The sequence below is a fragment of the Puntigrus tetrazona genome, chromosome 5 (genome assembly GCF_018831695.1).
Source record: "Puntigrus tetrazona isolate hp1 chromosome 5, ASM1883169v1, whole genome shotgun sequence".
Lineage (NCBI taxonomy): Eukaryota > Metazoa > Chordata > Actinopteri > Cypriniformes > Cyprinidae > Puntigrus > Puntigrus tetrazona.
The window spans coordinates 7,481,983-7,505,062 of NC_056703.1; the positions used below are offsets into that span (position 1 = coordinate 7,481,983).

The 23,080-nt window shown below is 37.0% G+C and overlaps 2 protein-coding genes and 1 long non-coding RNA gene across 4 annotated transcripts; 1 reads left to right on the forward strand and 2 right to left on the reverse strand.

The window, feature by feature from the left end:
* The first annotated feature begins 12,231 nt into the window (after positions 1-12,231).
* cabp7b (calcium binding protein 7b) lies at positions 12,232-19,587 on the forward strand. The gene is made up of 5 exons (XM_043239902.1): positions 12,232-13,450; positions 14,642-14,785; positions 15,170-15,282; positions 15,673-15,820; positions 16,752-19,587. Exons 1-5 carry the CDS (start codon positions 13,342-13,344, stop codon positions 16,877-16,879), a joined length of 642 nt encoding a protein of 213 aa, XP_043095837.1. The 5' UTR covers positions 12,232-13,341; the 3' UTR covers positions 16,880-19,587.
* On the reverse strand, positions 13,632-16,806 carry LOC122345617. The gene is made up of 3 exons (XR_006251016.1): positions 16,666-16,806; positions 16,543-16,588; positions 13,632-15,396 (listed from the first exon to the last, which is right to left on the reverse strand). It is a non-coding gene; the product is annotated as an uncharacterized LOC122345617 (long non-coding RNA).
* A 65-nt stretch (positions 19,588-19,652) lies between the features above and the next one.
* On the reverse strand, positions 19,653-22,674 carry zmat5 (zinc finger, matrin-type 5). 2 transcript variants are annotated; one of them, XM_043239906.1, is made up of 6 exons: positions 21,811-22,674; positions 21,667-21,729; positions 21,491-21,571; positions 21,215-21,326; positions 20,609-20,753; positions 19,653-20,460 (listed from the first exon to the last, which is right to left on the reverse strand). In XM_043239906.1, the coding sequence occupies exons 1-5, from the start codon at positions 21,935-21,937 to the stop codon at positions 20,612-20,614; spliced, it is 525 nt and encodes a 174-aa protein (XP_043095841.1). In that variant the 5' UTR covers positions 21,938-22,674; the 3' UTR covers positions 19,653-20,460; positions 20,609-20,611. The 2 variants fall into 2 exon arrangements, with proteins under 2 accessions (XP_043095841.1, XP_043095840.1); XM_043239905.1 differs by having other exon boundaries at positions 19,653-20,753; positions 21,811-22,672.
* Positions 22,675-23,080: the final 406 nt, after the last annotated feature.

Sequence of the window (23,080 nt, forward strand, 5' to 3'; positions counted from 1 at the left end):
AGATCTTAATAGTTTAACTACAAGTGTTGTTTGTGTTAAATGCAAGCTGAAACATAATAGTGATGTATTTAAATATAACTGGTGATGCATTAATATGAAGAGAATCATGTTCTGGTGCAATATGTTGACCATGAATTCTTTCATGATTCGAATCGCATTTATTTAAGTCACAAGAAACGATATGGTCACGCATGAACACTTGAAGACTCCAAAAGAAACTGAACACTAAAAAAATATTGTACTTTTAAAGGTAAAATACTGTAATTTTATTAATCGTTAACAATAACACTGTTATAAATTTGAAAGTGAAAATGAAAGATACAGTGATAAACCATGAATCAGCATGATTTTCATTAAAATACCTGTTTCTTCAGTTATGTACATCAGGGTTTGTTACATAATATGTTGTTAAAAATGTTTATTGCATTATTTAAGCACCGTGTGTTACCATGATGGTGTTTTGCATTTGTTTGCACCATGTTCTATTTACTTAAGCTTGTAGAAAAGCTGTGATGAACTTTGATTTGCAATGTGGCTTTCTTCTTACCATCTGTTTTTGGTGGTTGTCAATGTAGTACAAAAAACATTTTAGTGCTTCAATTAAGATTATATAAGTTTTTTTTAAAGGTTAAATCAGTAAAACATTTTTTAGCTATAAATTTCACAGACTGTTATCTGATATCCCATCTTAGCACAAATTTTTCACAGCTGAACCGTATCTGTATAGCATCACGCCGGTAATGTTAGTATTAACCAGCAAACCTGCTCCCAATAACAGAGTTCACATGCAGTTCTAAAGTAGCCCACCTTAAAGAGCAAACATTAATATTTGTTTAGGGAATTACAGGGGAAACAAACGGAATAATTCCAGTGCAAATCCTAGCTCTGGCCCTCTGCCAACTTCTGATGCTCCTCACGCTTCGGCCGCCCCCACCAGCAGAGAGAGTCACTGTCTGTGTCTCAGTACCCCCAGGACGCCCTCTCATTCAGAGCAGCTGTTGTCTGAGAGCTAGAGGCAGCTCTCTGACACTCTGTCAGACTCTCCTCTTAGAGCCCCTCCTCTGCATGCCAAACAGCCAGCGTGTCCTCACGTTCGCACGATAGCGCTTTCATTAAGAGCAAGTATCTTCAATTAAATCGCCATAAAAGTGTACCGAAGGCGCGGGACTGTGCCACGACCTCCGCTGTTTGATCTGTCAGGCCAAATCAGGCATGCGACATAGAAAATTGGAATTGTTTTTATTTGAAGCTTTGTTATTATTCGGGAAGCAGAGAGCTGCCTTCTTTCATTGTCAGTTATGTCAACTTTTAGCGGATAGGGGTGGACATCATGTCCTTGAGCTTGATAGCAAAGCCGCAGTCCAAAGGAAAGAAATTCATTACACCTCCGAACAGACAGAGAAATGTTTCAAAGCTCATGAGAGGGTCTTACTGATCGACCTGCGTATTCCATCATACCCTCATTCAAAGAAGACCAAAACACATTTTCTATGACTTCATTTGCACAAATAAGCATAAGAACCATTTTCAAATAATCAATTCTAGCTCTATTCATATGTTATATAATTATCTGCCAAATACTGTATTCACTAAAGTACAACTGCATATGCTTTTTTTCTTTTCTTCAAACACAAAAAATTCGTAAAATTAAGACTGAATCACTGATGTCAATTGGGGACATCCTGATTTTGCTGAGTTAGATGAACACAGAACATATTTTATTGATCCTGGAACAACAATTGAATCCAAAAATTTAGTAATAGTCTCACGGCTATTGGTACATATTTTACGAGGTGGTTATTTCGTATGATTTCTATGTACAAATAGTCTAAACCCCAGTGACAGGTAGGTTTAGAGACAGGGTTAGGTTATTTGTACAAAAGAAATTAGCAAAAATCATATGAAAATCATATGAATTTGTACAAATGAGGTCGTATGAATTAGCCACCTGGTAAAATGTGTACAAACTTCTGGTAAAAGCAGGTTCTGCTGTCACATGGACAATTTTAACAGTGTCCGTGGCTCCACCATCAGCAAGCCCTTGGGATTTCATTAATATCTTAATTTGTGCCCCGAAGAGGAACAATAGTCTCACTGGTCTTGAATGACATGAGGGATTTTATTTTACTTTATTTTATTTTATTTTTTATTTTTCACTCGATGTAATGTCTGCTACCTATAAATCCAGGGCCTCATCATAACTGCTTGATATCAGAAATGGGAAACATTTTATTCTAAGCATGCCAAGCCACTCCTCCCCAACCCATCCCATTTCACTTCCACTTAGAGGAATGATAAAGTTTCACTAACATTTACATTTAGGTACAAAACACTGTGCAGGGCATTTAGGAAAGTTAAAGGAAAGATCTACTAATGCATTTTTGTTCCCAAAGAAAGTCCATGGGAATTGTGAGAGCCATTACAGGTCAGATCTAAATGAGCTGTTTCGGAGGCTGCCTACGGTGACAGCTCACACCAGATAAATATTTAAATCACACATGGTAGAACTAAGAGCACTGCAGTTTAGGACAGGATAAGAGAGGAATGCATAAAGAAATATGCACTGACCAGCACTAAACTTCTTCTACGTGAGTCAAACGTCTTCATTGCGTAGACCTTGGAGTCGTGTTATGCATTATAACATCTGTGGGAAGTGATACGTTCAGTGATAATATCACAAACAATTTGGAAAGACTAAGTGTCGAATTTCATGCAGCTAGTCGCATAACAATTCTAAAAATCTAACAAAATTCAAGGAAACAAGTGCACAGCTGACTTTCGAATTTGTCTTTGAACTTTTGTTTTTGCGGTAACTCTTTAGCATTGCTGTTGTGAGTAATTTACTGGTTAAATAGATTTATTTACTGTAGAGTTAAAATTATGTTCATTGTATTGGATAAATTACAATGCATAGTTAATGTAATTCAAAACGGATGTCATAAATTTCAGTAGCAGTTCATTCATAATTTTGTATGACCTTACCTTCACGCTGTGGAAACACAAAAAGAGAAGGCAGAAGACAATGAGTGCAGTGCTGAAAAGGGGCAGGGCTACATAAAAATATCCCTAACTGGTGACTGGTGTATATATGATAACTGCAATGTAAGCTGTTTTACTGTGACATTTTGAAATTTTTAAAAGCTTGTGCTACAATAAAGGTCAAATGCAGGCTTGAGATAAGGGCATGTCACATATTTTTGTATTAAGTGGAGTTTTAGACAGGAGCTCCTCTGTAAATCCCATTAGCTTGCCACAGGGGACAAGCATTCTCCAAATTTCATACATTTTCAAGACCAGATTGCGTTGGGTCATAGAAGAGGAAGCAAAATGATCCAATGGTGTGAGTGCAATTAATTGTGATTATTCACAATGACTTTTAAGTGACTGTGACTGAAATATAAAATATTTCATACATATATTGTATCTGTATGCTTATAAATCATACATAGGGTTAGGTATAGAGTTGGTGTATAGGGCCAATAGAACATACGGTTTTTACAGTATAAAAATCATTAAGCCTGTGAGTTGCCTCCAAATAAAAAAACAAATAAACGTGTGTGTGTGTGTGTGTGTGTGTGTGTGTGGTAAAAAGACTGTATTATATATCACATTTTACATCAAAATGTACACACATGCAAATCATATTAATTTGTATATTTGTTTATATAATTGTTGATGTCTCTCTACTTTTTTGTGTGTGTGCAGACATCAGACAGTCGTTAAACGGCGGTCGCTCTAAAAACGCTCTAAAGCACTTCCATCCACTTCACATATTTATGAGTACAACACAAACACATTAAGTTACTTGCAGCAAGCAGAACATTTCCACCTTTCAACCTGAGAAAGTTCTCATTCTGCGCATACCATTCCTCCAATTAAAGTGTGACATTGTTTCATGGCAGCAACAAGATTAATCGTGTGACTGTAGCTTCCTGAATTAGATATATCGGGGCTCTTGAAATACCCCTTTCAAACTGGTCTTTCCTAAGGATTGCCATATTAATCTCCCCCTCTTTTCATTCTTCGGCGGGGAGCTCATCTGCTCCATCCCTGCGTGCCATGAATCAAGCATTTGTGACTTGCATACAGAGGAAGCTTCCTCAGGCTGTTCTCTCATGGTAATCCCTGACAAATGTCTGCTTCCCAAAGAAACTCACATTTAGCCTGATTTTTTGGCGGGTTATGACGCACACAGCGGGAGACAAGCAACCTTGCCTGTGTTTTGAGAGGCCGACTGGACTTCAGGGCTAACATTTGACCTTGGGGAATTCATTAGTGCATTTAAAGAGATAATAAAAGCATACTGGCCCACTGTTGCAGATCTTTCAGGGAAGCAGGGGTTTCTTTTACGATGCCTTTGTGGCAATTGATCTGTCTTTTAACTGTAAAGCTCCCCAAATGGCCTCTTAAGAGAGACGATGAATGCTACAAGGAAGGTGTATGACAAAGAATGCTGAAGCAGTTATACAAACAAAGTTATATGATGCAAAGCAATAAAAACTTCCATACATTAATATCATCAGAACAATTAATCAGCACGCGCAGTCACAGCTGAGAGCGCATCTTGCCCTCGCTTGCTTAATTCAAGGTCAAAACCCATAATATATCAATGGATCACTCAATTAAACGCTCTATGTTGTTCTATAACGGGGCCGCTCGTCTATAGCATAAGCAGGAAAAATTAAATAGGCAATACAAGGCTGCTTTTAGTACAAGTGTAATTGCTTCAACACAGTATAACAACTCAAACAGCTCAGTCCAGCTCCTTGTGAATAAACCATGAGGTTTGTCCCCAGGGTCACCTTGCAGGAAACAATAATGGTCAGGCTGCCAGTATAAACTCTTGGTTGAGAAGGATGGGCTGAATCTACACAGACAATGGCTAGCATAGTGCATCCTTTAGGACAATGAATTAGCCAAATGTTTTAAAGCCACATAATAGAATGCCGCAGTGCAATTTACCTTCTGACAGAGGAGAGTCTGAAGGGCTTCCTTTCTGTCCATTAGGTCAAGGTTTTATGTTGCCATCGCCTCTGTGTAAGAGCTTCTAAAACAGCGCGCAATGGCTTGCCTGAAAGAAAGAGGAACATCTGAAAAATGTAGTCAATTACACACATAACCTTGCAATGGGAAAGATCAGGGAAACTGGCGCAGTTAACACTGCATTGTTGTTCACGTTGAAAATAACGCTGTACCCAGAATACTGAAGTCATTTTTAGTGTTATGTTCTGTGGTATAGCACTGCTATGGTTTGAGGATGTAATTATTTGATTAAGGGCTTTGAAATCTGTTAACCAATAACATTTACGATATTTGTAAAGGATATGCCAGAATAAATGACAGGAAATTCAATGTCAATCCGTTCATAAAATTGCCTTAATCCACTAACGCATTAAACGCAACACTGAAAAAAAGGCAAGTCACCTTCTCTGAGGGTGACCTGAAGACTCTGACGCTGACATAAATGTAAGTAGTATTTCATAAAAACCATTTATCAATTTCAGTTGACCTAATCTGTCAACAAAGTCATCCGGAATCCTTTTAAAGGTGGGTAATTGAGTCTGCTTAAAAGGTAAAGTGTATTGAGGCATGTGGAGACAGTGCATATACAGCATTCAATGTTTCCAGCATTCAGTCACCAATTCCAGCAAAAAGCGCTGTTTTGAAATTGTTTTCTCAGCTGACCAAGCCTTGATAAAATTATTTTAATTCTATGCATGAATTTACAATTAACCAACTCTGGGTGCATTAATACATAAAATTGTGAGAACCAAGCAAAAACTTTATATGTTAGCCGGAGGTACGGGGTCAAAGGAGTTTGAAAAGGACATATTGTCAAGTCTGTCCTGCTACATAGCTCCCGTGGGGGAGCGAAGATATCACCTCTCTCACTACATGAGAGGCTTGGGAGAAACTCCCGTCAGGTTTTGGAAACCTCAGACAGAAACGAGAGCAGAATGTAAATGGCTTCTTTACTCTGACTGGTGAGAATTTTCCATTATACCGGTGAGCCAAAAACGGATTTGTGCCAAGATGTCTGCAAGAACAAACAAACAGAATTAGACAGATGCTGCTGAGCTTTTCTCAAAGACTGATGTTTTATAAACCGCTACACCTCAGTTTATTTTCTTATGTTTGTTCTTTTTTTTAAGTGCAACATATGCAATATAGAGCTTTTTTTTGTATATGGATGCGTACTGTCCTGCGGTGCAAAGACAAAAGTTCTTCATTGGGATCCGTGGTCCAATGAAGAACCTTTGACATTCATTGAACCTTTGCGTTGCTCTAAAAGTTCCTTCAAGTAAAAAGAAGTTTCTTTAGATTCTGAAAATGTCCACTGTCTGAAAGGGCAACCAACAAGGGTTCTTGTTTGGCATCAGCAAAATTTGGAAACTTTGGAAACTTACTTGGTATTATCCCATATAATATAATCGCAAAATGTGCTTCATGATGGAATTTAGTTATATTTGAAAACCAATTGAAAGGTATATAAATATATATATATATATATATATATATATACAATGTAAATACATGTTACTTTATAAATAACAAACTACAGTTTTGATCACTAACAACACAAGCTTTGGCTGCAGGTCTTCTGAGATGTCTTTTATGAACTTGTATCTGTTATGGCCTTTGAGTTTAATGTCGCCACAGAGAATACTCTTGACCTTTCGTAGTAGGTAGCAGTTATGAGAAAACTATATTACTCTTTTCTTCTTTGTTCTTCTTTGTTCCATTCAGCTCCTATAAATATTTATGACTGACATTTCTGTATTGCTTAAAATTTATCTAAAGCTTACAACGCTATGAATAATAGCAACATACGAAACTCAACGTACTTTCAGAAGCCATGCAAATCAGATAAAGAACCTTGAAAAAGAAACTGATTTATACTTTGTTTATATTGTCTTAGAAATGATCATTTACCACTTCAGAGAGATGCGAGTAATCGGGTCAAACTGCAGTTGTCCTTTTCATGTCATATCTCTCCACGAGAGGCGGATCAGCAGCCCTCTCTCCTCAGACTCTAGGAATAGAGCCACTTCCCTTAAATGCTATTAGCAGACAGATACGACCGAATGGAGGAAGGCTGATACAATTATTGTGTGATTCAGACCATCCACAGTCTTTCGGCCTTGACTGTTTACAGGTCAAATTCTGATGCACACACACACACACACACACAAAAACGAATGGTTTGAGGTTTTCTGGTTTTCCATCTTATTTAGGCACACACGCAACAGTCAATATGTCCAGTTCTCTCTAGGGTGGTGCATACTGTGGCTGGTACAGCTATCACCTGACATTAATTGAACTGAGAGACACCGAGGACTTTTAGGGCCTGGTATTTCACGGCATCCTGATAGGACACCAGGAGAACAGGAGGAGAGAATTGCTTTGAAGTGATTCATTTGTAGAGGACACCGTGCCATACATCACCAATGCCACACGGAGTATATGAGTTTTCACTCTGTAAACAATGGGTCTCTTACACGGTGGAAGTCTTGCTAATCTTTTGTGACATTGTTTATCTTACACTTGATTTATTTTAGAAGCTAGAATCCACGTTTTGAAAAACATCTTAAATTTATAATTTAAAACAATTGCATCTACGGTACATAAAAATGCCACTACTTTAATTTCAAACAGAATGTCACAATAAATCCACTTATAAATGACTGCACTTTATATTACAGGTTGTTCTGACTCATTTAATATAGTTTTGGCCCTTTTTCACAAAATGTTTTTATAGTTATTCTTTTTTCAGTTCTTTATATCAGTGTTTCTAAAACAACTACAAGGAGTGACTGCCAATTTGACATCTTTTTTTATCCTTTTTGGATCATTTTTGTTACTGGAGCAAAAAATATATATGTCTATATATATATATATGTCTTAGAATCATGTAAATGTGAAAAATGTCTAGAAATATCAAGCATATCTGAGATGCATGTTTTCAATCAAGTTAAATAATTGATTTACTCTGTTGTAAAGGTTAGCTTCCCCCCTTTCACATGTAAATGAGAGGGCACTAATGAAGTCAAATAACGATGCCAGCAGTGAGTGGTTACACCAGATGTGTAAAAAGATTAGATGAGCCTGAATCAAAGTCAAGGCCAATCTTATCTGATCAGCTTGATGAGAACTGTACACCAGCTCCACCAACTCTAAATAAATTATTGCAACAGTTGAAGTGTTCTAATTGCATCATGAAGACATTTAGAGACTGTGGGGGTCCTGTAGGACCTCAGAACTCATGTGAGCAAAACACAGAGCCGACAGTAAACAAGGACGTTCAAGGACGACATCCAAGCTGTGATATCTGCACTGAGGCAGCAGCGCTCATAATGATGACAGAAACAATTTCACCCACCAACACAATCTTCTTATGGTTTACTTGATGTTGTCTCCATTTAGAACTACAGGGCAGTTGATAGTAATGAAAGCCTCGGAGAGAAATTCCTCTTGAGGTTGAGATTAGTTCAGTTAACAGCGTCATTGGAGAGCATTTAGTTTGGAGACGTTGGGGGGAATTATTTTTCTGCCTTTTTATACGCAGTCACAACATACTTTGTTGTTCAAAAACGAATTAAATGTAAAAAGTTATTATTTACTGAAACTATATTTGAGTTCAAATAGTGTTCCTCACTTACTGCGATAACTGAAAAGCTAATATTGTTTCATTAATGTATGAACTGATTGACCTTTAATGAAATATTCACAAAAATATCCTCAAGATAAGGGGCATTCAGAGACATGACGAACATTTCTTATTTCAATATGTCAGGCTGATTTCATGCTATGACTGATTGGAGACTTATTTGCATTATGTCATAGTTCTGCTCTCCTGGGAGGCATAAATATCTTTAGCTGAGCACATTAGTTGGCAAGTTTATGCATTCACCAGGAATCCAATGCAAAATACATTTTTAAATAAATCACCTCACATCCCGAGTGATATCTGCATATTTAGGAACATTTCAGTGACTCTTTTTTTGTATTACTGAGGTGGGCTGTAGTTACAGTGTCCATAAAACAGGTTTTAAAAGGGTTTGTTTTACAGGGATCAATTGAGAAAACAACTTTAACATGATAATTATTAGGAGACCCAACCCGCCAGAGTCAACCAGAAGAATTAGGTCAAACCATCACAGAGCTTAAATTATTAGAGCATATTTCACATTATCAAGACTCGCTGAGCCTCTTTAATGGGTTAATTTATCTGCGTCGCCTTTGTTTGATATAACCCAAATCATTACTGGGTTGAAATGAATCATTGCCCTCCGCATGACACTATCTAAGTCATAAATCTCAAGCAAATATGCCTTAGTGGAACTGTTTGTAGTAGGAAATTTAATTTAGAGAAATACATTAAAATTTTGTTGACAAAAGACATTAGACCAGAAGAGGAGGTACAAGGAGAGGCAAAGATTATTTTTATACTCTTGAGGCAGTGCATGACGTACAAAGCTTATATTTTATTTTCGCTCTGCATTCAAATTTCAAGGTGACCGATTTAAAAATTTCTTCGATTAAAATAAATGAATATATTTGATTAAAGTTTATGTCATTATATGTGTCAAATGCCAATGAGTCACTTGACTTGTCATATATTATGGACACCTTTTGCTCAGTAGACTCTAAGCTGTTTTCTTTCTTGATAAACTGATTATATGCTGAACACGTGGATTTCTATTAAAAAAAGAAAAAGCAACAATGAACAGTCATCCGTGTAAATGCCTCTCTAGGCAATTACAGAGGCAATCAATATTCCCAATAGCGTTTGGGACAGTAAATGGTTACAATGCAATACAGGTTGCATTTATGAGCTTTTGAAGTATCTCTCTCTGCTCTGTTAGTTTAACAGATTACATTTTTCATGCTGTGAAATATGCTACTGCTTTGTTTTATCAATGATGTTTTTCTCCGATGCAAGCAAAAGCCTCAACAAGTACCGATCTATCAGCCAAAGACATAAGCTCATGTTTTGCTACATCATTTTAGTATAATCAAAAGAAGCTATGACAGAGTGACGAGCATCGAAACAGACTCTTCCATTCCAGTCATGATACTGTGGCTTTCTCTTGATCCAGTTCGCTGTAGTACCAGACAGCTTTAGGAGGACTAAGGACTAAGGTTGAAAGAATTTAGGATATTTCAAAGAGGCTGTGAATTAAAACACAAACCACGTCACTTGCAATTAAACTAAATCAATACGAGCATCTCCACCAGGAGTGAAAAGGAATATAAGAGCTCTCCGCTCATGAAACTTTGTTGTTTTCTTTTCCCAAAGTTTTAGATGTTAAACCTCTACAGAGACCAGCTTAAATCGGTAATCCCACTGTTTTTGTGCCCTTGACCAAGAAACACAACCTCAGATCGTTATAAGAAATTGATCTGGAACTACTATAAATCTGTTTGGATTAAAAAGGGACCGCAAAATGGCAAGTTTCTAAGTACCATGCAGTGAAGAAAAATGAGGCATAACTTCTCCACCATATTCAAACACGCGCTAACTGCTTCAAGACTTCCTGATGGCAGTTGTCAGATGGACATTTGACTTGAGAGACATGGGGAAAGAGTCAGGTGCAGTAGAGAGAGACCAGTGCTGAGACAAGCTGTCAAACAGTCCAACACCACAAGCTGATAGCTCAGACGGGGCGGCACTTTCTCTACATTCTGAATAATGAGCCGCTGCAAGCCTTCAACTAACGCAAAACAACGAATTCGTAGAAAAGACTTGTGCACAGTTTCTCTATTTACAACCCGAATTCTGGAAATGTTGGGAAGCTTTTTAAATTGGAATACAAGTAAAACTAAAAGACTTTCAAATCACATAAGCCAATACCTTACAACAACATAAAAAATGTTTAAATGGAGAAATGTTAAACCTTCATCCACTTAATGAGCTCATTTCAAATGCGCTGCCTGCTACAGGTCTCAAAAAAGTTTTCGTGGGGGCAACAAAGGGCTGAAAAAGCAGGAAATTTTGAAAGGATCCAGCTGGGAGAACATCTAGAACTGTACGTCTGTAACATCATTGGCTATGTCTTATACTCTCTGAAATAAAGGGACAAAAGCAGTCACTGGCACCTTTTTGAAAGGTACATGTTTGTACATAAAGGTACATATTAGTACTACATATTAATCTGCACATATTTGAACCTAATATTTTTTTATTTTAAAAGGTACAGCCCCACTGACAGCTTTTGCACCTTTATTTCTGAGTGCAGAGAGTCTCTCAGAAGTAAAGATGGGTAGAGGCTCTCCAATCTGTGCTTAATAAGATTGTCAAACTGCAAAGGCTTTGCAAATCTCATCATCTGCTGTGCATCTACTGCACCTTTCACCTGTAGAGAACATTTGGAGCATCATTAAATGAATAAAACATCAAAGACAACCACACACTCTTCAGCAGCTGGAAACCTGTATCAGGCAAGAATGGAACCAAACGTCCAAACTCCAGAGACTCTTAACATCGATGCCCAGACATGCCCCCATACCAACTATTTTGAGACCTGTAGCAGCCATCAAATTTGAAATAAGCTCATTTCGGTGCATAGAATAGTAAAACTTCTCAATTTAAACATTTGCTATGCTATCTAAGCTGTGAATAAAATAATGGCTCTTGTGATTTGAAGTTCTTTTTATTTTCATTTTATTCAAAAAACATCCCAAAGTTTCAGAAATTCAGGTTGTAAAAGGCCAGATTTAAAGTTATAATACATAAGTATTCACAAACACACATCTACTAACATCTGACCTTCCCGAGCAGTTAAAAGGGAAGAAATATAGCACTTGCCATGTGCAGCGCTAGGAATAGGCGTTTATTGCCTATTTTCATGCCTGTTAATTTAACCTAAATTGAAATCATTCAGAGCTGCAGCTCTGCTGTATAAATAGAACATGGCTTTGTAACCTCTAGTCCTTTATTTTGCCCGCGAGTAAAAGCTAATTTCATTTATAATAAAGTAACTTTGGAAAATGTATGCACTGTGAGCTGAACCACGGAAACCTAAGTTATACATTTTACCTAGGCGTTACAAATGCAAAAAAGTCATTAGATTATTAGATATTATTATTAATATAAATTACACCTCGCAAATGTAATATTTGAACATTTATTATAAAGTGTATTATATTCGACTAGAATTAGACCTCGCACATGTAATATTTTAATATTTGTTATAAAGTGTATTATATTAGCCTATAATACTTCATTAGACGATAAGGCCCGATGCGCCTCCATAAAAATAGGCTATGGAAATTTTAAACATGTATATCGTAGAACTTCTTCTTTAGCCGAGTTACCGGCAAACAACAAAAAGCTTTTGGAAAAATTGATAGAGTTTTGATTGAAAGCGGCTTTTGGTATGATGCTCGCGTCTGAGCGCGCGCGTGTAGTGTAGGCGAGTGACTTTGGCTGAAGATGCACGCATCAGGCGATCGCGCATTCGTGGATCAGACCTCGCCGAGGACGCAGCGGAGCACAGCTTTCTTGGATTTCTGATCAGCACCTCGAGCTCGCGTAAATCAATTAGCATCAGCGATTTCTAGTAAACGAACGCGTTATTTGTCGTTCTCTGACGGAGGATCTATGTTTATCGTGTGCTTTGTCGTTTACTTAAGAGCGAGCTACATTTTCTCCTATGTTCCTAATGGACAAAAATAACTAAAATGTTAGATATCTCGGTGAATGGAGTGCTCCAACATATTCTGATTTGTACAACTCGAGACCGTTCGACTACCTGTAGGATTGCATCAAGCGCGTGAGGGAGGCGGTGATGCCCAGGAGGTAATGCGCATTAGTATAATGTGACACAATTCGGGTTTTTTTGCACTCGAACGGAGGTTTCAGTGCAAATCGTGCACATCTGTACCCGGTGAATACAAGCTAATGGAACCACCGTAATCTCAAGGAGAGCCGACGGCACGTTGTTTTCGAACAGGCGTTGGGATGCTCTACGTTTATCCTTCAAACCCAATTGAAGATGTACAGAGCGCGAGGACATTTCCAGCAATATACGCGTACCTGTACCACACAAGCTCCGTCTGAATGGCAATACTTGAATGTTTGAAATCGTGAAATCATATTGCAATAGTTTTTGCACCTGATGCACGGCAATCCGCAATCGATCGAATGAATGGTCATTCCTGCGTTGAGTGTGCAGAGTGACTAATCGCACCTGGACCGAGATAAGACAGGATGGAGACGAATGCGTTTTGATTGCTGGCTTTGAGCTACCAGTAAGCGCTCTGTAGTAAAGTTGCAGTGGCCGAACTACAGGTGCTTTATGAAGATCAGAACACAATCGTTAGTTTGCCCTCGCAGAAATGCCAGTGCGCGCCGTGACTTCCAGGTTCATGTACAGGGGACTTTGCTCAATTCCAGATATCCTCTCCTACAGGACTCCCGTCAGCCTCCCCGAGGATGAAGTGGAGGGTAAGTGATATTTCATTGTGAGTTGCAGAGAGACGTTATCTGTGGCGATAGCGCTGCTAGTACTTAGTGAATGTGGATTTCAGCACCACGGAGAGCGCCCTGCGGCAGCCTCTACTGTCCACAATGAAGAAACTGCTCGTTTTTTTCCCGTAAAGGTCGACAAATTATTTGAAAAAAAGTACACGTTTTAATTTAGGTTTTATTTTTGGATCGGAGATAGGCGTATGAACAAACGCCATCAAGTTGAATCTATAGTGGAGATCAAGCTTACAATATGAAGCCTGAAGGTGGGCGTTCGTATCTGATAACACACGCGAATGTAGGCTATCTAGTATTTAATATTTGTATTAAATGTAATAAATAGCACTAAATCCTTTGACAAAAACACATTTAAATAACATATTTAAAAAGGTTGCACCATATAGAAATTATATTCATTCAAGTGTCTTGAAGAAAACAAACATTGGGGAATTGCATATATTAAATGACATAATTTAGTTATTTACTTTTTTGATTTTACGCATACTTTTTTGTACTCAGCCATTTCTATGCATGTGATACACCTTCAGTTCTAGAGGATAGAGGCCTACCTCTTAATTACTCAATGATGTGGATTTTCATATTTTTCTTATATACAAAGAGACAAATCTGAAAAAAAAAAAAAAAAAAAAAAAAACAGATACCATACCTCCTTTAGGTGTACAATTAGGCTACTGTCCATAGGCCGCATGACAATTTATACCATAAAAGACTATATATATATATATATATATATATATATATATATATATATATATATATATATTTAATATGTTAAAGTTAACAAACTTTCACAATTGATCACATGCAATTCTGCATTATATATAAAATAATGTCACGGCAAATGAAAATATGGCTTGGAAAATCTAAATATTTTTAGAATAACATCATGCTTCATTGTGACATTTATTACTTTTAATGACAGTTATTAATAAAGTTGTATTTGATTGTCTCCTGACATTTAAAGGACAATCAGTCATAGCACTTATCCTGATTTTACTCACTGGATAAGTAATCACTGATTAATTGGGAAAAGCGGTTCAACTCTCCAATCAAGCACACTGAAACAGACAATGTTCAACATTTAAAGAAAAAAAAAAGTCTCATGTCATTGCATGTTGTAACATGGCAATGTGTCTGGCACATCTGCAGAGATCCGTGAAGCCTTTAAGGTGTTTGACCGTGACGGGAACGGGTTCATCTCAAAACAGGAGCTAGGAGTGGCCATGCGGTCTCTTGGTTACATGCCAAATGAAGTGGAGCTGGAGGTGATCATTCAGAGGCTGGACATGGACGGTATATCAGCCCTTGCAAAAACTACCGAAACATTTATATCTTCGGACACGCATGCTCTGCGTATTTTAGCTGTTGTTAAATTGCATTACATTCTATGCATCACTAATAATTTGTCTTGATTTGATTACATTTAAGCCTTGCTAAGGGGACATTTGACAGATAGGCATGGTGGAATTGCAAATTCGATACAAAACACCTGCAACAGCAAAACAGTTCAATATTGTAATGGTTATTGTGAATCACTAAACAAAGGACTGATGTGTCTGATAACGATTCAAAAGATTAGAGTCTGGCTGTTCTGCTGGATCAGCGTAAGATCACAATCTCCTTCAAGAAAAGGTTGCAGTGAAGCTGGCCTGTGTTTGTGTACCTTTCATTTCGCAGGAGACGGTCAGGTTGACTTTGAAGAGTTCGTAGCACTTCTCGGACCAAAACTGTCTTCAGCTGGTATGCCTGACAGATTCCATGGAGCCGAGTTTGACTCCATATTCTGGAAGGTGTGGAGGTTTTCTTTGAAATAATCTCAATTATTTCCCCCCATAGTCTCAATGATTAGTTCTGTCTGGCTTCAGCTTTACTTTGTTCCATTGTTCTGTGACTCCCTGTGATTACTGGTGGAAAGAAGATTATTCATACATTATTCACACTCTGTAATTAACTTGCTGACATTTCTTTGGTAGTAATAGCATTGAATTAAAATTAATGTTGAAAGTGGCATTTCGGTCCATTACAAGGCAATATATTCTTAAAATGTGCTATTTAGTATAACTCAGCCGCTGATCATTTATGGCAGTTATTTAATCATTTACAGGGATATTTGGCATTTTGAATATAGCTCCTTTAATGAAAAGGTCGATTTTACTCTCCTTTCTCCTTGTGTCTATTAGTGTGACATACAAAAGCTGACTGTGGATGAGCTGAAGAGACTCCTGTACGACACCTTCTGTGACCATTTGACTATGAAAGACATCGAGAACATCATCATGACTGAGGAGAGTCACTTAAACAGCCCAGAGTGCCAAGTAGATATTGACAGTAAGTGTTCACACGCTAACAATTCTCAAAAGCACAGCAAAAAAAATGATAACCAAATTGCGGCAAACATGATACATTGACCTTGGCTGGTTGTCTCTAGCATATTCGTTCCCTGTGTGTGCCCACGCACCCGTTTCATTACGAAGCGTCTTGGCATTATCGTGTCAATCAAAATTGTCTGTCAACTCCATTACAAACCCAAGACACAGAGGCCATTGCAGCGGTGTAGAAAAATGGTCTATTTTTAGCTGAAACATATTCTGTTGATAGTCCTGGGGAAATAAGGGAGCTCATGAATCTGTTTGAAGCAGGACAGTGGGGAATGTATCTGCAATACTGATGAGCACTTGAACATCTCGCATTCTTTGGTGGAAAGTATCCTTCTACTGAATACCAGCCACTGGCAAGTTTTTATTCCTATTCGTAAGAGGCTTATGCACATATTGTGTCTAACTGAAGCAAAAAACCAATACACACTTGAGGAGAAAGTTAAGAGATTAAACGTTTGTCTTCCCAGAAAAAAAAAAAAAGATGCAATATCACACACGCATGAGTGCTGTTGTTTTGTCATCCGCGGCAGCTGGAAATATTAATATCGAAAATAGCTCATATTGAGTCGATTTCTATATGGTCCACAATGCTGAGCAAAACACAGTAGTCACTTTGGGTTTTTTTACCATAACACGTTTTGAATGAATTGAGTAAATTATGTAATTACTCACCAATCGGTGGAGTGAATGATTCACTTGTCGCCACATACTGGTAAAACTATGTAGAAAAAGTCTCTGTTACTAAAGAAATGCATATATACAGACAAATGAAGCGATACAAACAATGGAACGTACTAGAGTTGCAGGACTTCGATGCAGAAAGAATCCAGTATTTCTTATAATAACCTTTCTCTTCCGTTTCCTTCAACTTGTCCTCATAGCAAGTCCCATGCAACAAGTCAAGCACACCTGTGTGCGCAAGAGCTTGATTTGTGCCTTCGCCATTGCATTCATCATCAGCGTCATGCTCATCGCAGCCAATCAGATGCTTCGAAGAGGAATGAAATGAGCAGTTCTGTTTCTAAGACAATGAATGACTGACAAAAGGAAACAAGGTAAACATGCAAAAAAAAAAAAAAGCCTACTAATTTTACTAGTTTCTAACGACCACAGTTTTACAGAATCACCAAAGGCTGCACTTTCATTCTACTATAAACTCAAGGTAAAGACAGACTGTTGTTAGACAGACAAATTAAGCCCCCCAAAAAATAGTTTATCCTATATTAATGATCATTGTCCTATAAAATGTTACTTTTTTTGCCTTATGTTACAAAGTAGGTATCTATTAATGTAGCACATCATATTTAAAGTAAAGTATTGTGTTGTATAGCTGTAATTTACTTCATATCAACATCGTGTCAGGGTCGTTATGGAACTTGACACAATGAGATTTATAAAACTACTTCCCCATTTTGTCACAACGTGTGACTGGGTCACATACCTCACACAATTTTAGATCTGGCTGAAGCTAAATTAATTTTACCAACACCATGCGAACACCGCCGGTTTGATCCGTGGGGATATTGAACAGCATTTAAAGAGGAAATAAAAGAAATTTCAACATGAGTAGCTAGGCTTAGATCGGTTTAAAAAGAAAATGAATGTACTAGAAATCTACGAGTAATAAACTGTGACGGAAAATAGAGTATAAATTTGGTGACAATCCAAAGTGTTACTGAATCTAACCTGTGCAATCGTCTTTTGTTAACTTGCAAAAACAGTATTTCTTCCAGTCTTGACTCTCAGGATTGTTCGTCGACAGGTCTTTTATTAAATTGTCTGCTGGTTGTGTGAGGAAAAAGTATTGTGAAAAACTACCGAGTATTACAGGCTATTCGTATTGTGTGCCACGTGCGACTAAATGTTTTTTGTCGATATCTTGCAATATAACTGTTGTGAGTGTTAATACATATGATTACATATTTGCATGACGTGTTTCCTAGCATTTCGATAACATCAGTGTTGTCAATGAATAATCAGTATTATCATTATTTTCTTTAAGAACTTGTGGATCTCATTGTTCTAGGGTGTTGTGATCCATATAATGGTCATGACATTAACGTTCTGTCATCGTAAACAAATTTGTGTCCACATTATCCTGGTCAAGGTTAAAATTAGTAGTTAAGTTTGCTTTTAAGGCAACTGTATGTTTTATTTTTTTGTTGTTGTTTTTTTACTTGAAATATCTGTTACAAAATAATTCGACCAAACGGTCTGTTTCGTTCAAATTTTAAAATTTTCGCCTCAAATGTTTGTTGTGGGTGTTGAGCGGTTGCGACTTTCCGCGCGAAATGGCGGATTGCTTTACGGCAGTATGCACGCATACCGCTTTCAAGCGAAAATTACGGCAGTGGATTCCGCTCACTTACCTACAGGGGGCTCCAAAGTTGCAAAAATACACCAAACTACATACAGTTGCTTTAGGTTTACGCGTTCATAGCTTAACTCAGAGGGAATTAACCAGTGCAAGTTAATCAAAAAGATTATTTTAAAGTTGACTTAATAGCTTTAAGTTTGGTGCGAGTTACAAGTAACAAGCAATATTTGGCTTATGCATACTCTGAAATAAATGTATGCATCCAGCATCTATCTGTAATTTATGCATCTGTCAGTAATCTCAGTGCCTAAACAGTAAATTGGATGGTGTTGTTCTGTGTGTCTTAGGTTTGAAGTCCAAAGTCTATATTTTTGTGCACTTTCTCAGTATTCAATTCACGTGTTTGTGCTGTATCACAGATGACACTAAACTGATACATATTAAGTTGTCCCTTAACATTTATTTAACTTAATTTGGTAAATCAATAACGTACGTTAAGTCTGTTGTGAAAGATTAATGTGACTTAATCTGGTTATTAAAATCAATCTGCAACTGCATATGATTGTAATGATAGTTGCATTTTATGAGGGTATAGAGCGAGATATCGATATACAACTTAAGACGTAATATTACTACATTACAGAAAGTTTGTAGTCAGCAAACTCGGACATTCTGACTTCACATCATGAAGGTAACGCTGACATGAAAAGACAACCTTTGCGCACAATAAGCAAAGACGAAAACCTGTTTCTTTGCAGTTGCATGCATTTGTAGTTTTCTGATGTTGTATTGTATGGTGTCAAGGGCAGCCTATGTTGTTAAAATATGCAATCTATGCTTATTTGATGACAATTTACTGTGATTTAAAGTTACAATGTATATATCTATACATATACCAATTGAGATTTCAGGACATTAGAAACATATCACGCTGTCGATTTCCAAAGCTCAAGCATGTGATCTGCTGTGCAAATTGTTTTTACACACTAATAAGGATATTATTATTTAACACGGCAATGTTTTTCTTTTCATCCAGAGTAATAAATGGGTAAAAGTCCTAGGATTATATGAAAAATAGTTTTATTTTTGTATTTTCCAAATATTTCTTTATAAGAATTCATCTTATTCCACGTGGAAATATTACAGCACATTTACTTAAATTACATCTATTACACCCAACTACATAATGGCTGATACACATTGGCAGTTACAAATTAGCTCACTTGATTATATTAATGTAGTGATGTATGAGTAATATATCGAACTAATGTATGTAACGTTATATTGCATCAATGTAGCCCTAGAAAACAACCTTGAATCTATGATGTGCCAACATGTGCTGATGTTACATTTAACTGTACCATGTGAACAAATGAATTAAAACAGTGGTGCTTCTTCTTCTTCTTCTCATTCTTACTTTCATTCACTTCACTTTCTTATAGTATGAGCACTTCAACAAAAAAGATGCTGGTTTAGCTTAATTTATTTGGTCATACTTCCACAAGAGTATGCATATAGAACGCATCAGTAGAGGTCCACGAGCTATATATACACACACCGGTGCTAGTATTAAGTAGCTAATCTCACCTAGACCATCAAAAAGCATCTAGCCAATAAGACCTTTTATAAGTGCAGGCCATGCAAGCTAGCAGTACAAAACCTCCTTGGAACAAGCAATCAGGAATAAATTGAAAACGCCTCCCTCATCTGAATTTTAATCTACACCACCGACACAGACGCAGAAAAAAACAATAACTTTCTATATAGTGTACCGTTCAGCTTGGGAACACTGTCAACTTTATGATACACAGCAAATAAAAGCAATCAATTATGTCAACTTTTACAAGAAAATAACATTGCGTTCTTTTTCCGAACACACAAGTTTCAGCTCCACATTTTATGAAATTCACTGCACTGGGTTTGTTCAAAATACTCCTATGAACTGTCCAAAATGCAAACGTGTTTATTCTTGCAAAACATGATTTTGTTGCACCTCAACTTGCACAGATTTAAAATTTGACACAAATATATACACACTGTTGGCCCTTGAAGAAACAGTTCACCCAGAAAGAAAAATTAGCTGACAATTCACTCACCCTCAGGCCATCCAAGAGTTTGTTTCTTCATCTGAACAGGATTGGAGAAATTTAGCGTTACATCGCTTGCTGCGTACTAATGGATCAACGCTCATTCACTGCAGAGAATCTACTGGCAAGCAAGTAATGGAAGATTTTGGAGGCATTGGCGGGAACAAAAAAATGATCTTGGACAGCCTGAGGGTGAAAAAAAATTTTCAGCAAATTTAGTTTATTTTTCTGTGAACTTCCTTCATAAGGATTTGCATACAATGGCTTTATAATGATAAAAGATAGCAGCATGTCCTTAAAGAAAAAAAGCAATAAAATAACTTTTGTAAATTACATTTCAACCCCATTCATTGTGTAGCGTCACTCTCCAACCACCAGTTGGCGGGGGGTGAAGAGATGGAGGAAGATCTGGAATAGACAGCAAATATGCAGGTATCTCAATGCTTTCAGCGCATTCTTCCTCTTCCATCTTTAAAACTCTGAAAAAGAAAGGAGTTACAGGTGACTGCTGAGCTCAAGAGCACGTGTGCGTTTTTTTCTACCGCTGGAACCTATATGCAGATAATTATGCAAATGACACAGCTGTAGGCTGCAGGCATCTCATTTTAATGTGTGCCAGGGTGACCTCTAAAACAAGATTTTTCATGCATTTTGAATTCTCTCAAACACACTGGCACCTAAGCAGCTGGAATCCTCCATTATTAATTTCGGCATTGTACTCAATCATAATAAAAAATAGGTTGTTTTTTAGACAAATAAAAAAAGTTATAATGCCGAACCCCAAACCCTTTATGGTAGAGAGTGAATTGTAAGAGCTGATCATTTGTCACCATCAACGTCAATGTAATTAAGAACTAAACCTTATTGAATGAAATGCTTATTGGAAACGTTCCAGTCTTTTTTAAAATTATCATTCTGCGCTGTATCCCACATGAAGTACCTTCCTGATGTCAAAGCAGCCAGTTTCTTCTCTCTTCTGGAGAGCCATTCATCAATTCTACGCCCAGTAGACGATCCATCTTGGTCAGGGTCTTCCTTCTGCTGCTTTTCATCTGACAGGAAATTGCCACAATTGCTACTCAGTTTAACGGACTGTGAAAATTTCTCTGTAAGCCAACAGCTTGCCTTCTCAGTAAACTACGACTTAAAGATCAATGGCACATCTAAAAAGACGTCACAAGATGAAGGTCCAAAGAAAACTGCTGCAGTATCTCACCATCAATCTTTTGCTCCAGCATCTTAATATGCCTCTCAGACATGTGAGAAAAACGACAGTTTGTGCCAAATACGCATTGTCCTGAAAGACAGAGAGAGGAAATCCAACTTATTGGATTCATAATAAATGCATACATACTACATGGCCATATATCTTTCTTTAGTCATATTTCTCACCTGTCTGGAGAAACTTTCTACAGGGTTCCTTTGTCCGCTCTTCGTTTAAAACCGTGGCAGCGTCTGAAATATTAATATGAATGTTAAATTTGAAATTAATTGTTTTACAGCCTCCTACTGCTTTGTGAAGTTTTCTGCGAGTACCTCTGAAGTTGTCAAACCAGGCTTTTTTCGCTCGGTGATGCTGGACGCCGTTCAGGTGCTTCTTTCTGTTGTGCAAGTTGTCTTGAAAACTGCGGTCACAGTAGTCGCAGTAATACCTCTTCCCCATCGCTGAGTAATACTCCAAACAAAACACTGATTCACGTAGATTAGATATAAGTTTAGAACTCGTCCTCGGTGAAAGACACGCTTCTTCTGTGAGAAATTCAATATGGCGGACACAACAAACCGGCTGCGCAGACGCGGCGTTCAGTGACGTATAGCACCCTCTAGCGGCCAAACTCCGCCCACAACACGTTTACATTTGAGACTGAAACTCGTGCTGCGCTGTCAACAATTGTTGGTGGTGTTTGGGTGGAGTTATCATATATAAATGTACAGATTGCTATGGTTTTATTTTTACATGTTTGTGGCTGTAAAAAGAAGCATCTAAAGAAGGTCATAATATAAATATAACAACCATATTTAATAAATGTGACCCTGGACCACAAAACCAGTCATAAGGGTACTTTTTAAAAAATTGAGATTCATACATGATCTGAAAGCTGAATAAATAGGCTATGTTAGGATAGGACGATATTTGTCTGATATACAATTATTTGAAAATCTGGAATCTGGGGATGAAAAGAATTAAAATATTGGGAAAATGTTTGTATAAATATTTTTTTGGAAACTGCAATATTTGTTTTCAGGATTATTTGATGAATAGAATGTCAACGAGGACAGCATTTGTTAAAAATACAAATCATTTCAAACAATATAAATCTTTGCCATCACTTATTATCAATTTAACAGATCAGAATTTCATTTCTTTCAAACAAAAACGATTGACCCCAAACATTTCAATGGTAGTGTATACTGTTAGATAAGATTTCTATTTAAATTATAAAAATAAATTCTCTTCTTTTTAAAGTTTTATTCATTTAAGAATCCTAAAAATAAATATCACAGGTTCCAGCACAACAGCACTGATAATAAATCAGCATTGAAATTTCTGAAGGATCATGTGACACTGAAGACTGAAGTAATGATGCTGAAAATTCAGCTTTGCATCACAGGAATAAATGAGTTTTTAATGTATATTAAATGTGAACATATGAAACATCTTTAAAAAATATTACAAATCTTTCTGATTCCGAACTTTCCACTGGTTGTGTATATAAATAATATACAATACAATATATATATATATATATATATATATATATATATATATATATATATATATATATATATATATATATATATATAT